This window comes from Taudactylus pleione, unplaced genomic scaffold, assembly GCF_031769625.1.
Source record: "Taudactylus pleione unplaced genomic scaffold, aTauple2 ptg000094l, whole genome shotgun sequence".
NCBI lineage: Eukaryota > Metazoa > Chordata > Amphibia > Anura > Myobatrachidae > Taudactylus > Taudactylus pleione.
Window position 1 is genome coordinate 2,305,104 of NW_028284496.1, and position 13,748 is coordinate 2,318,851.

Below are 13,748 nucleotides of genomic sequence, written 5' to 3' on the forward strand. Positions count from 1 at the left end.
AGAATAGACAGAGTATCAATAACTTTGTTCCTTCAGTAGTCCTTCTAGTTACAGATGTACGTGGACCCCCTTGATATGGTTTTGGCAAAACCACCTGTGTTTTGGTTTTCTTTAAAATTGATAATTGATGTTTACATGCAATCCAAAACCAGAGACCTGGTTTTAAGATCATAGATCCAAACTTATGGGTAAACCCGAGCTGAGACTTTTGTTCTACTCAGAAAGCTCAAAAATTGTCTGAACTGGGACTGTTTGATTTGGCACCCCAGTGTCCAGGTTTGTTCGGTTTTCAGCAAAACTGAACTGCTCATCTCTAATGCGCTGTTAACATATGCTACACAATGTTTACACAGTGAACCCCTTTAAATAACCCTCATCAAATTATTTACTATTTACTATATTGTTTTTCTATCTAGAGGAAAGAAAAAAAAGTCTACACAGGAGAATCTATGGCTTTCCTGATAACCCGCACTGCATCCTCCGCAATTTCTTCTAGAGAACTAAAGAGCCACCAATAAGTGGTACCGAATGAGATGGCTCCTGCTGCCATAGTGCCAATCACTGGGATATTGCTGAGTGCATATTCAACACACATGAGTAATGCAACTGATCCTCTAGTTAAGAGATTGGTGACAAGCTCTTTATTTATTTCTTTAATTACTAAAGATGACTTTATCACAGACTTCAACTCGCGAACATCTTTGCCAAATTTGTTGGCCAGTTTTTGGAGAGAACTTTGATCCAGGCCAAAAGCTTTCAGATATTTTTTAATTTGTTTAACTAGGATCCCAACATCACACACTACAGAGAGGCCTGGAACAGGAACTGTAGCAACTGCACATGACAATAAGGCCCATCTCCAGATCTCCTTCTTCAATGCCTTTCTTTTTCTTTCTAGGATTGGTAAAGATATGTTGGGCAGACACAGCAGGAATATATGTCTCTTATGACTTGGAAGCTCCTGTTGTAGAGTTTCTTGCATACGGTTAAAGTCATACTTGTCTAGTTCCAGGAGGGAGAGGAGGAAGACGTGTGGATCATCGATTCCTCCATCATGGAGACTGTCAATGCAGTTCTGCCGAATCTCTTCCAATATGTTCTCCTCATTGTATGTCTTCTTCCTACGTATTTTAGAGGCATTCAAGTCAGAGTCAACCTTTGATCTCACAAAGTAGAACTTCTTCCCAATGGCCTGGATCTCCTTTGCCAGCTGCATGTCATTGTGTCTGAAGCGTTCCGATGATATGATAATGAAAAAGTCATATCGACTGAACTCAACTGACTGAAGATAAATGCTTGGATTAAAATTTGGAGACCCTATCCCGGGAAGATCCCAAAAGGTCACGTTTTTATACTGTGGATGTGAATAAGCTATTGGCTCTTTCGTGATCTCCACCACACCTGTTTTAGCAGCCCCTTCTTCTTCATCATCATCTATTCCACGGATGGCATTAACAAAAGTTGATTTTCCTGATCCCGTTTCTCCTGTTATTGCAATGTTTAATGGGGCATTCTCTATTTCATTTAATGATTCACTGAGTTTTTCAGCCGCTTTACAGAGATCACCTTCTTCTAGTGCAGAGTTAATTTCCTGCACTTCCTCATCTGAGATCATATGAAAACGTTCAGAAGGATCCATTTGAAATTGTTACCTAAACGAAAGTAAAAGAATTTCTGTGTGAGAATTCAGGAACTGTTTTTAAAAACCATAATGGAGAATTGTATCTTGCATATCTATATGACATGAGTAGCTTATTTATGCAATATTCAGTCATATAGTTGACTTTCACTATGTTAACGGGATACAATTCAATTACCAGCGTCTGGAATGCTGACTGATGGAATCCCAACCTGCCACTAAAGATAGGCATCTACATCCCGAGATGCCTTCCTTTGGCCAGACACCGAAATCCAGATGGCTGGCATTCCAAACGAAGGTAAGTGGGGAATTGTGGCATGTAGCCATGGGGGTGGGGTTAAGTTTAGGAAACCCCGGGGGGACTTAGGGTTAAGCACCCCACCTGGGGAGGGTTAGGGTTAGGCACCACCAGGGTGGAGGTTAGGGATAGGCACCTCCCCGGGAGGCTTAGGGTGCAGGAGGGGGGTTAGGTTTATGCACCCTTGGGTGGTCTTAGAGTTAGGCACCACCCTGGAAGTTTTAGCACCACTAAGGGAGGGTTAGGGTTAGGAGGGTGAGAGTGGATCTATGCTGCCAGACATAGATAAGGTGGCATTACATACCGATTCCATGTTAAAAATCATAGTGAAAGTCAACTATATGACATCTGGAAAATGTTGACATTGACAGAATATCAAGGGTTAGGCTTAGGTTTTGGGGATAGGTGTAGGGTTAGAGTTAATTTTAGGGTTAGGGTTTGGCTTATCTGAAAAGACAGTGCGAACATTCTAACCATGTCCACATCTCATCAGTATTGATATACTGAATGTCAACATGATGAACATATCAACATTTTAACTTTCGACATTATGGCCATAAAGGGAGGTTTCCATATATGTGCTATTGCACTTGACAAAGGGCTATTGTGTTGCCTGAAATGTTGGTGTATCTGCTGCTTCTAAGCTTAAAATAAACACGTTGGTATTTGACTTTACTTGTGGACTGCCATGCTTTCTACAGATACAGATATTATACAAAAATCAGAAATTCTGGTAATTACTCTGACATTCTGATATACAGTAATTTGTCCTAGTGCCACTGAAACAGATAAGAAATGCAAAATTGTATACTAGATATAAATGATAAAAATGATACTCAGAGACTCCACAAAAGTTTAAATTACAATCCAAACCTTTCTTCCAATATTTCAGTGCTTTGTACTCACTTTCATAAGGGACAATGTGTACATAACAAACATTTAAGTAAATACCGAACAGCAGACCTCTAACACATAAACTGGCAATCACAATCATTTGTCAGGGTGCAGCTGTCAGCATTAGTCAAACCACAGGTGGGTGCCTAACCCTAACCTCCCCCCAGTGGCACCTAACCCTAACTTCCCTTTCCCTAGCCTCCCCGGTGGTGCCTAACCCTAAGTACTGTGTGGCATAATTTAAACTGGTGGTACCAGTGGCGTATCTATAATGGGTGCAGTGTGTGCGGGGCACATGGGACGCTCGGGTCCAGGGGGCCCCACACACCCTGCACCCATATTATTTTAAACTCACCTGTCTGTGGTCCCATTGGGTGTCAGCGCTGCTCAGAACACCGGCAAAAGGCCGCCACGGCCATTTTTTCAGGGGTTTCTACGCATGTGCAGTAGACTCCAGGCACACTCTAGTGCCCAGAGTATTCTACGCATGCACAGAACGCCGGAAAATGGCCGCCACTGCCATTTTGCCGGCGTTCTGCACTTGCTCAGTAGACTCCGGGCACACTCTAGTGCCCGGAGTCTACTAATTCTCCGGTGGCTGGCCAGCCGCATCAGTCTGCCACCGGGGAGAGTGGAGGGGGGCCCTCATGGGGAGTGCACACGGGCCCCCTCCTCTCTTGAGACACCCCTGGGTGGTACTATAGTGTGGCCACACCCTTTCCCGGCAAGACCATACTACTTCTTTTGCCCGCGCACACTGTCACTGTCTACGTTAGGGGGGTTTCCAAAGCTATTTCTGGAACAATACACTAAAATGTCTGGTTACAGCTCTTTTTCTAATAATTTCCTCTTTAGCGGATATGGAGAGCATTTATTCTGATTCATATTGACCAGATTTAGTTAACCACTCATCTATCTGTAATCTTATCTGCCACAGGGGTTACCCCTTTTAGGGATTCATTAACCCAGACCAAACAACAGATGCAGCATTAAAATTAAAATACATTGATATATGTGCACCTAGCACTCTCATGGACTGCCAATTGGTACATGACCAACAGCAGAAACCTTGCACACTGGAGGAAATATATCTTTTCCACCTATACTATAAAAGAGGATTTTGATATACTTACCTTTAGCAAAACTACTTTCAAAACCCTAGCGAGTCTTATTATATTATATGTGGATATCACTATTCTGTGTGTTATATTTTAAACTAGCTGGAGTACCCGGCGTTGCCTGGGATTTTAAGAATGTTTGTTTACACATCATCCTCCAACAAACCTCTCCTTAGGCAGGCCTCATGAAAAGTGTGACAAACTTCCCCATCAACAGTCCTACGGTTTTCAAAGGAAGTAGGACCTGTAACAGTGCAAAGCAAACTTCGGAGATAGAAGCATTCAAAATTTGTTGGATGTACAGTGTAAACACGGCCAAGAGCTTCTGTTGCTCTGATACCAGGATGACTGTGTACTTCCTGGTTGCTGGATCGCACTATGAAATGCACAGCAACTACTTCCAGTTCCTTGTGCAGCTGTTTCCAGCATTCAGTGTCTCCACGGTGTATAAGATTCGTCCAATCGGTTTTACCCTTCAGGGGCTGACAAAGGAATGAACCGGAAGTAGCCTCTGTGTGTTCCATAGTGCGGTCCAGCAACCAAGGAGGTAGACAAAAGAGTTTGGTCACCACTATTGACACCATCTAGTTGTGTAAGCTGATGCATGAGCAAGTATAAATAAAAAATTGTGCTGCAGAGCTGCATTTTTGCATCCCAGTATAGTTGCCATCTTTATGGGCCTAATTGTAAATCATATGGATCTCTTCTCTTGGATGCAGATAGCAATTTTTACAATATTCAGACCAGTGATGTAACTATAATTTTGCTCCCCCCTGCCAAAAATTTCTGACCCCCCCCTCTCCCCATGCCATTTTGGTAAAATTAATACAGGTCCATTGATACGCAATTTGGCTCCCAGTGCAAAAGTAAAAAATGTGCCCCCACCCCCATAGACAGTTTACAGTATTTGTAATTTTTCCTTGTTATAGTAATGCCCCTTACACATTATGCCACACACCATAATGCCCCTTACACATTATGCCACACACTGTAATGCCTATTACCCCCAAAGGGTTGCTGCTAGATCCTATGTGGAGAAAGGACCTCTGTGTCACGTGACCACTGCAGGAGGGCCAGATCGCTCCTGTGTTACCATTCACATGGGCAAAGAGGGGGAATACATTCTTGTGGCGAGCAGAGCGAGCCACTGTGCCCAAAGCGCGGTGAGCATAGCGAGCCCACGAGGGGACAGTTTTGGACCCCCGTTATCATCCTTGCACCTCCCCCTTTGATGACAGGTCACGTGGGTGTGACATCACTGGTCCCTTGGAGCTGTGTAGTCTAGACCTAACCATTACCAAAGTGCCACTTACATATTTGACCCACAGTAAGGCTTCGAAATACTTTTAAATTATCTGCCCATTGTCAGAGGTCTAATGCTCATTTCCAGGGGATTCATGCTTGTTGCCAGGGGATTCATACTCGTTGCTAGGGGTTCCATACTCGTTGCCAGGGGTTCCATACTCGTTGCCAGGGGTTTCACACTCATTGCCAGGGGTTCTATGCTCGTTCAGTTGGGAAAGGGGGATAGGGACACTTCTGCACCAGTTAATGTACTATTTATTTTTGCTCATATATAAGCCCCAAAGTTTAAATTCACCAATTATATTATTAATGCAGTGGTTGGGGGTGCTGCCTGAGGACAATATTGAATAAATGTTAAAAGGAAATAGAGAAAGGAATGTCCTCTTTGTTGGCGGACTATTGAATCAATGGAAAATATAACTTTTAATATTAATGTTTAAAATGGAAAAACTCACACAAAGTGAAATATGCTACAAACAAAAAATTGTGAATTAAAAAAATATTAAATGAATATTGCTTGTGTGTTGTGTCTCTATATAAATTATCAGAAAATTAAGTAATTAGTCATCTTATGTCCACCTTCATATGCACCATCAAATGAATCCTCTGGAGCTAAAATAAGTTCCAATAAGAGGATAGTATGTACCACTAACGTAAAGTTTAGCGCAGCTGGTTACAGTTCTCACTGCTACAATAATATCTGTTTAATAACAGTTTTTCTATAAAGAAACAAAGTAGCTAAATGAGTCACAGCAAAGTTATCAGTGTGAATCTGTATATACCACTAGATGGCACTGTTGTTGTAATTAGCTGTATAGTTCAGGTATGTTCATAAACGTGCTAGGCAAAAAGCAGCAAATTACTTAGAGTAACTGGATTCCGCTTAGTGCTGCTTAGACTATGGTACAGACGCTATGTTAGAAAATACAGTTTATTGGTGTGTATATATCACCCATAACTATTTACATAAAGTTTGTTTAGTGTTGCGCTCAGCACTGCACTTATCATAAAAATTAACTAATCAGTGGTTGGGTGGTATCAATTTCCTAGTGCCCAAACATGTTGCTAGGTTATAACATTTTTAACTATATCAACATCGTGGATCACTGCTGTGTCGGTGTTAGCAGCATAAATAGTATGTAGGAATATATGCAACCTATTAAGGGCACAAAGGGGAATAGCACACATTGGGGTAGATGTATGAAGCCCAGAAATGGTTTCAGCGCACGTTATGTGTGCTGATACCGCTTCTCCCCGATGTATGATCGGGGGTCTGGGCAGTAAATGACAGGGGCGCTATATGCCCCTGGGGAAGATGTATGAAGCCCAGAAACGGAATCAGCGCACGTCATGTGCGCTGATACCGCTTCTCCCCGATGTATGATCGGGGGTCTGGGCGGTAAATGACAGGGGCGCTATGTGCCCCTGTCATTATCGGCGCTGCTATCTACAAGATAGCAGCGCTGATAGCCTGGGCTATGTACGAACGGTCAGATCGTCTGACCGTTCGGCCGGCTGTAGCTGACGTTATAGACAGCTACAGCCTGGCGCTAGCCTATCCCCACAGCAGGGACAGCGCTGTCCCTGCTGCCGGCTCCAGGCTGCATGCGGGGATCTCGCGATACTTGCGAGATCCAGCGCATGCTCAGTGGAGCCGGCCGGGACAGAGACACAGCGCATGAGCACTAGGCTGATGCGCTGCTGTCTCTAGCTGGTAGCGCCGGAGGGGGGAGTTAACGTTCCCCCTCTCAGGCCGATGAGATGTTTATATAGCAAATACGAGTAGTCATTTTTTGCGGTCTAACAATGGATGCTTCAAGTGCCTGAATTGTCTGACGTGCCGTTATCTCACTGCTACTGACAGTTTTTGTCACCCTTTCAGTGGCAAAAAAATTTCTATCCGACACCGAGTCACATGTACTACTAGATTTATCGTGTACCTCTTGACATGTCCATGTGGTCTTGCCTATGTAGGCAAGACGGATAGGACACTTAGAGAACGAATGGCCTTACACCGGTCTGCCATACGTGCAGCCTTATCTACAGGTGGTAGTGACCAACCGGTGGCGCGCCATTATGTACAAGCGGGGCATAGTGTAGCTACTATGAAGTATGTCATCATTGATCACATACCTAAATTGATTAGAGGGGGTGATAGATCTATGAAACTATTGCAGTGCGAAACACGGTGGATTCACCGTTTGGGCACTATGTCGCCTAAGGGCTTAAATGAAACTCTGGGCTTGCATTGTTTTTTGTGAGTAGAACATAAGCAGTGGAGAAGTTGATATAGCCTGATATAGTATGCAATGTTTATCATCAATTTTGTGATATGTATTATGCTAACAGACTTCATTTAATTGATATTAGTAGGATGGATATATTTCTGTATTGAGATAGAATGTACTAGTATACAATGATTTTCTACAAATAGAGTTATTTTATTATAACATGGAACATGATATGCTTACTATATGGATTAAAATAAAATATCTTAATGGAGTGCGGGAACACACTGTATTTAATGTAGGCCCTCAGGTTATAGACAGTAAGCTAAGTATTAATGTTTTTGGACTACTGGATAACTTTCTTGTATGTATATACCCTTTCTGGAGATTTGTATGCACGATCATTATGATTTGTGTTTAGCGGTTACCATGGTTACGGTCCCTCACTGATGACGCCGATTGTAGGCGCTGTCGGATTGGGAGTTACCGGAAGCCAGGAGCCGCGTTACACGTGGTGGGGTGTTGGATGTATAAAGTAAGTGTCTTTATGTATTGTATGTTATTGTACCTTGAAAACGGAGGAATAAAGTACTCCGAAACGTTGGTGGTTCTATACCTGCCTACAAGCGCTTTATTTGTGACCCGAGTCCCGCCTCCTACATTGCATATATATATATATATATATATATATATATATACATACATACAAGAGCCCCCTCCGCCCCTCAGAAAATCTTGCGTTTGCCTCTGCCCTTGTTCATTCATTTTTTTCCCTTTGGAGTCGGCGCACATGACGTTATGACATCATGCCACCCTGCTGGAGGTCAGAGGAGCTGCGGCGTGTGGGGAGCAGCACCAGCAAGACCTGGAGGAGAAGCCAGAAGGAAGGAGCATTCTTCGAGACGATAAGGTAAGTCTTGACACATGAGACTTAGCGGTAGCAGGGGAAGGGGGAGGGGGGGCCCTGCCTATTTTGTAAGTCCTGGGCCCCACAATTTCTAATGGCAGCCCTGTATACAGCTAATTACAACAACAGTGCCATCTAGTGGTTTATACAGATTCACACTGATAACTTTGCTGTGACTAATTTAGCTACTTTGTCCCTCATTCAGAGCCGTACGCTCTGAGCAGAGCGCACGCTCTGAATGAGGGCCGCCCTCCATAAAAATGGAGCGTCCTCCTGGACGCTCGTATAGCAGTGGGTCACCACCCACAGCCTATACGAGCGTGCATTTTGATGGCTGCGATGGTCGTGACCATCGCGACCATCGAAACTGCGAGCCGGAGCCACTGATAGAGTTATCAGTGTGAATCTCACACTGATAGAGTTATCAGTTATCAGTGTGAATCTCACACTGATAGAGTTATCAGTGTGAATCTCTATCAGAGCCAAAATCACTCCCACTGACATCACTAGTGATGTCAGTGGGCCGGCTTCTGACGGGAGGCATTCCCGTGGGAACGCCCCCGTCAGGGAGGCACGCCCCCGGCACGCCCACCAAAGGGGGCGTGCTGTCAATCAACATCGACAGCACGCCCCCTTTGATCAGACACAATGAGCGAAGGACTTTCCTTCGCTCGTCGCGTCTGGCGCATGCGCACGACGGAGCTCCCTCCATCGTGCGCATGCTCAGTGCAGAACATCGACCCCACTTGCGAGCGGACAGCCGCTCGCGAGTGGGTCTGAATCAGGGCCTTTGTTTCTATATAGAAGAACTGTTATTAAACGGATATTATTGTAGCAGTGAGAAGTGTAACCAGCTGCGCTAAAGTTTACGTTAGTAGTACATACTATCCTCTTATTGAAACTTATTTTAGCTCCAGAGGATTCATTTGATGGTGCATGTTAAGGTGGACATAAGATGGGTAATTATTTATTTTTCTGATAATTTATATAGAGACACAACACACAAGCAATATTCATTTAATATTTTTTTAATTCACAATTTTTTGTTTGCAAGCATATTTCACTTTGTGTGTTTTTCCATTTTAAGCATTAATATTAAAAGTTATATTTTATATTGATTCAATAGTGCGCCAACAAAGAGGACATTCCTTTCTCTATTTCCTTTTAACATTTATTCAATATTGTCCTCAGGCAGCACCCCCCAACCACTGCATTAATAATATAATTGGTGAATTTATACTTTGGGGCTTATATAAGAACAAAAATAAATTGTACATTAATAGTACATTGATTCAATAGTGCGCCAACAAAGAGGACATTCCTTTCTCTCTTTCCTTTTAACGTTCTATGCTCATTGCCAGGGGTTTCATGCTCATTGCCAAGGGTTTCATGCTTGTTGCCAGGAGTTTTATGGGAGAAGATGCAGCTTTCGGCATCTTCTCCTGGCAGCGCCAGCATTCCCGGCGCTATGCGCTTGCCTAACAGATGCTATAGGTCCAGTAGGACCTCTAGCATCTATCTCCTCCTAGGCGGCGGGAGGCCATTTTCAGCAGATTCCAATACAGTTGGCTAGTCTTCATGGAATCTGCAGCCCCCAAGCCACCTTGCCCCAGAAGACTCCGCGCCCCCAAGCCACAGCAGGTTCTGCGGGGGCAGTAGTTACGCCACTGATTCAGACTCATAATAAGCCTAGCTTAATATCAATAGTGGTTATAAATTCATACAGCATTTAAAAGGTACTGTAAACTCCACGTGAGAGCCATAGTAAATGATGTTTAGAGACTTAGATTATAGGTTACAGAATAAATGTTCATAATTCCTTAGTATGTAGCAAAATGCATGTTATAATATAAAATTATGAATTAAACAAAAATAAAATTTTAATATTTTTATTATTGACCTTGCAGATGGCCCAAGAAGAATGGTGTCCAAATCTGCATATAACAATAAACCAAACAGGACAGTGCTTTTATTCTTCTTTGGTGTTTTAGGTGTAGTACCATGAGAGATCAAGCTAAATCTTTTTCTAATTCCGTACCTGACGTGTAGAGGGCGAATGCTATGCAAAAATTGTGTTTTTTAATTAATTAAAAATGAACAGTAATTAATTTAAAAAAATTTTTAGTTGCCTACGCCGTGTTTTAATACACTCGAATGTAAAATTTCACAAACTTGGCTTGTAAACTGTGGATTTATATAGAAAGACAGAAGGACAAATTTTCGCTTTTATATTGTAGATTAATCGGTATACAGTATGTTAGTGTTTATTTTGTTCACTTTGACCTATGTATTAGGTATTTGAATAAAAGTTAAGTTTAAAGACTTTGACAAGAGTGCCCCAACCAAATAGTTATATCCCCTAATTGAAATTCAAACTGTTTCCATAACTCTTGGGTGAACCACCGGTTATATATAATTTTCTCATGACATTATTAGTGACACAGCTATTTACATTCACATACATACGGTCAGGGCTGTAGCTAGGGTAGTGCGCCCAGTGCCATCACACAGGGCACCACAGGGCAGGGGGCGCTGTTTGGGCCTGTCAAATTTATGTTTATTATCATTCTTGCTTGTAGCTTCCTTTTATTCATCCCCAGCATCTCCTGGCCTCTCCTATCTCTTCCCTGGCCCTTCCCCTTGAGGCCATGGCCCTTTTTTGGGTGCATTATGTCCCTTTGAAAAATTAGGGGGGCGCTAATGCTCTTTCTGGCACAGGGCTCCAAAAAGTCTAGTTATGGCTCTGCATACGGTATACCGGTCTATACACCTGGTGCACTAGTGGCACCAGCCCATCCCTTTCTATTAAGTTTCAATAGAGGGACAGATTGGATTCCTAATGACTAATGCACCCACAGGATGCTATAAATGTGGTAAAGTTGTCTGCAATACCAATTGAGATTAAAATCATTGAGGGTCCTTCAGATAATAAAAACAAGCAAACGGTGAAAGGCTTTGGGAAAAACAAATAACATTATTTATATGTAGCTGTAACTATGTAACACATCAGCAGAACTACAGACATGTGCTCATACAGCTAGCCTCAAATTGTGCCAAATAGCCCTGTTTGGCACACTACAGACATTACGACAATGCTGCGCCATGTGTCTCGTCCAGGCGCGCCGATAACGGTGCTGGGCCTGGGTAAAGGGGGCGTGGCCTAATTCCAGGAGGCGTGGTCATGCTCCATTAGGAGAATTTTTTATTTTTTTTTGCAGCACCGTGATGCGGCGCTGCACGCTGGGGAGGGGGGCACAGTGAGCCCCTCAGCCCGACACATAGCCAGTGGGGGGGCACGATCAGTGTGAACACTCCCCCCACATGCATAGGAGACTACTGTGGCTGCTGCTTAGCTGCCACAAGCAGTCTCCCAGTGCAGCCCAGAACAAAGCAGCATGTGCTGGGCTGCTGTGATGTACAACGGGGGGGGGGGGGCGGCACCGGGCCCGAGCCCTTGCTGGGCTCATCCAGCAAACTCTAGCCCAGCCAATTAATACCCACTCCCCCCCCCCCCCTCTCGGCACCCCTGGTCCCGCCACACACTTTTTTTTTTGCAAAATAAGCAATTTATTTCCGTTTTTAAGGTGAATAAAGTACAATGCCTGGGTACCCTAGATGCTTGTATAGACATTGCATGCAGCTGCTACTGTATGTGCGACTCATATGCTAACCTGGGTAAAAAAACAAAAAAAACGAGGGCCGCAATGAGTGAGTCCGCCATACCTCATGCCACGCATCATTGTGCTTCATTTGTGACTTCATATACCAAGTCCTTTACAGCAACAAATATTAATACTAATGCTGGGCATACATTATACAATTATCTGTCAGATATCTGTCCAATCTGGCTGGTTGGAATGAAAATCTGGTAATGTATGGGAGCAAATTACATACTATACATAATTTGCTCACAAACACTGGTAAACAGACAAAAATGGTTGTTCAGACAAATTCGTTAAAACTTAAAACACACATTTAACCAATTTGAACAATTGTTTTTTGTCCGTTTTCCAGTATTTAAAACCATATGATCGACTGTCATTTGCTCCCATACATTACCAGGTTTTCATTCCAACCGGCCAGATTGGACAGATATCTGACAGATAATTGTATAGTGGATGCCCAGCTTTACCAATATGAGTGATGCTGTTCCCAATTGCAATCCCAACTTCTCTGGTTAACTGGTGATTGCCCCCTTTTCCTCCCCACTGTTTACCACTTCTCACTCCTGTCTCCAATACTTCTCCCATGCTGCCCCTAACCCATGGAATCCTCTCCCTCATTCTATAAGTCTCTTCCAATGCATACATTGCTTCAAATGCTCCCTCTAAACCAACTTATTTGTACTTACCTACCAGATCTCTGCCTGAACTGGTATTTCCCAAATACCTAAACTCTTATTAGCATAGCAGTCCATCTTGCCTATTGCTATATCCCTTCCCTTTGTTCCACTAGATCAGCCATGTAATATGTTACTACTAAAACAGCACTTTTACATTTTCAAATGTATTTTGTTATTCTGTTACTTTGTTTACCCTGTTTTGCATCTGAAAAAAAACCTGAACAAAGGCTAATCGTCATCATTATCATCATCCGCTTATTATAATTAGATAATGAGGTGTAGAAGGTACATGTTAGTGGTATTCCCTGCTTTGCTGGTAGAAATCCCTTTCTTTAATTATGTGATACATTTTGCACATTCTAGTTACATTTCAGCAGAGATGGGCATTGCCAGGTCTATAGTAACCTAATGTTATTAGTCACCAGGTGTTTCTCTGGTAATTAAATAAAAGTATATCTTTGTGAGATATCAGTTTTTACTTCCCTGTAACCCTCCTGACTCCCACCTCACTAACATTTCCCACTTTATAAGAAATAAATCACGTAGAAAGATTTTACCTTTCTGGATCTTATAATCTGGCTGTGTCCGTCTGTATCTCTTCCAAACTCTCCTACAGCCTGAAAGAAGTTTCGTTTTCACTGAGAGGAAAGTTTTAGTTAATGATTACATCGTTTGCAGGATTGGAACAAGTCCAAGAGGTAAATATAATAGGCTGCGCCGTTCTGACATTAGCGAGTCCTGTGCAAGACTACCCGATGTTTTAAAGTAGTAGTGATTTAACAGGCAAAACCAGTTTGAGTTTGTCTGTTAAATAATTGCTATTTTAAAACATCTCACACAGGGCTCACCAAATTCAGAACTCAGCACCCTATTACATACACCAAAGTGCTCTATTTATTAAATAAAGACCTATTCTCCTGAGTTTTAGCAGGAAATACTGTAAAGGTGCCTACACACTTGGCAATATTTTACACGATTTGCCCGATTCCAACGAATCGTGACTACAAATCGTGTAAA

At 42.8% G+C, this 13,748-nt stretch overlaps 1 protein-coding gene across 1 annotated transcript; it reads right to left on the reverse strand.

Annotated features, from left to right (window-relative positions):
• Window positions 1–286: 286 nt before the first annotated feature.
• Window positions 287–13,344, reverse strand: LOC148526765 (interferon-inducible GTPase 5-like). The gene is made up of 2 exons (XM_088469856.1): window positions 13,289–13,344; window positions 287–1,652 (listed from the first exon to the last, which is right to left on the reverse strand). The coding sequence occupies exon 2, from the start codon at window positions 1,637–1,639 to the stop codon at window positions 434–436; it is 1,206 nt and encodes a 401-aa protein (XP_088325982.1). The 5' UTR covers window positions 1,640–1,652; window positions 13,289–13,344; the 3' UTR covers window positions 287–433.
• Window positions 13,345–13,748: the final 404 nt, after the last annotated feature.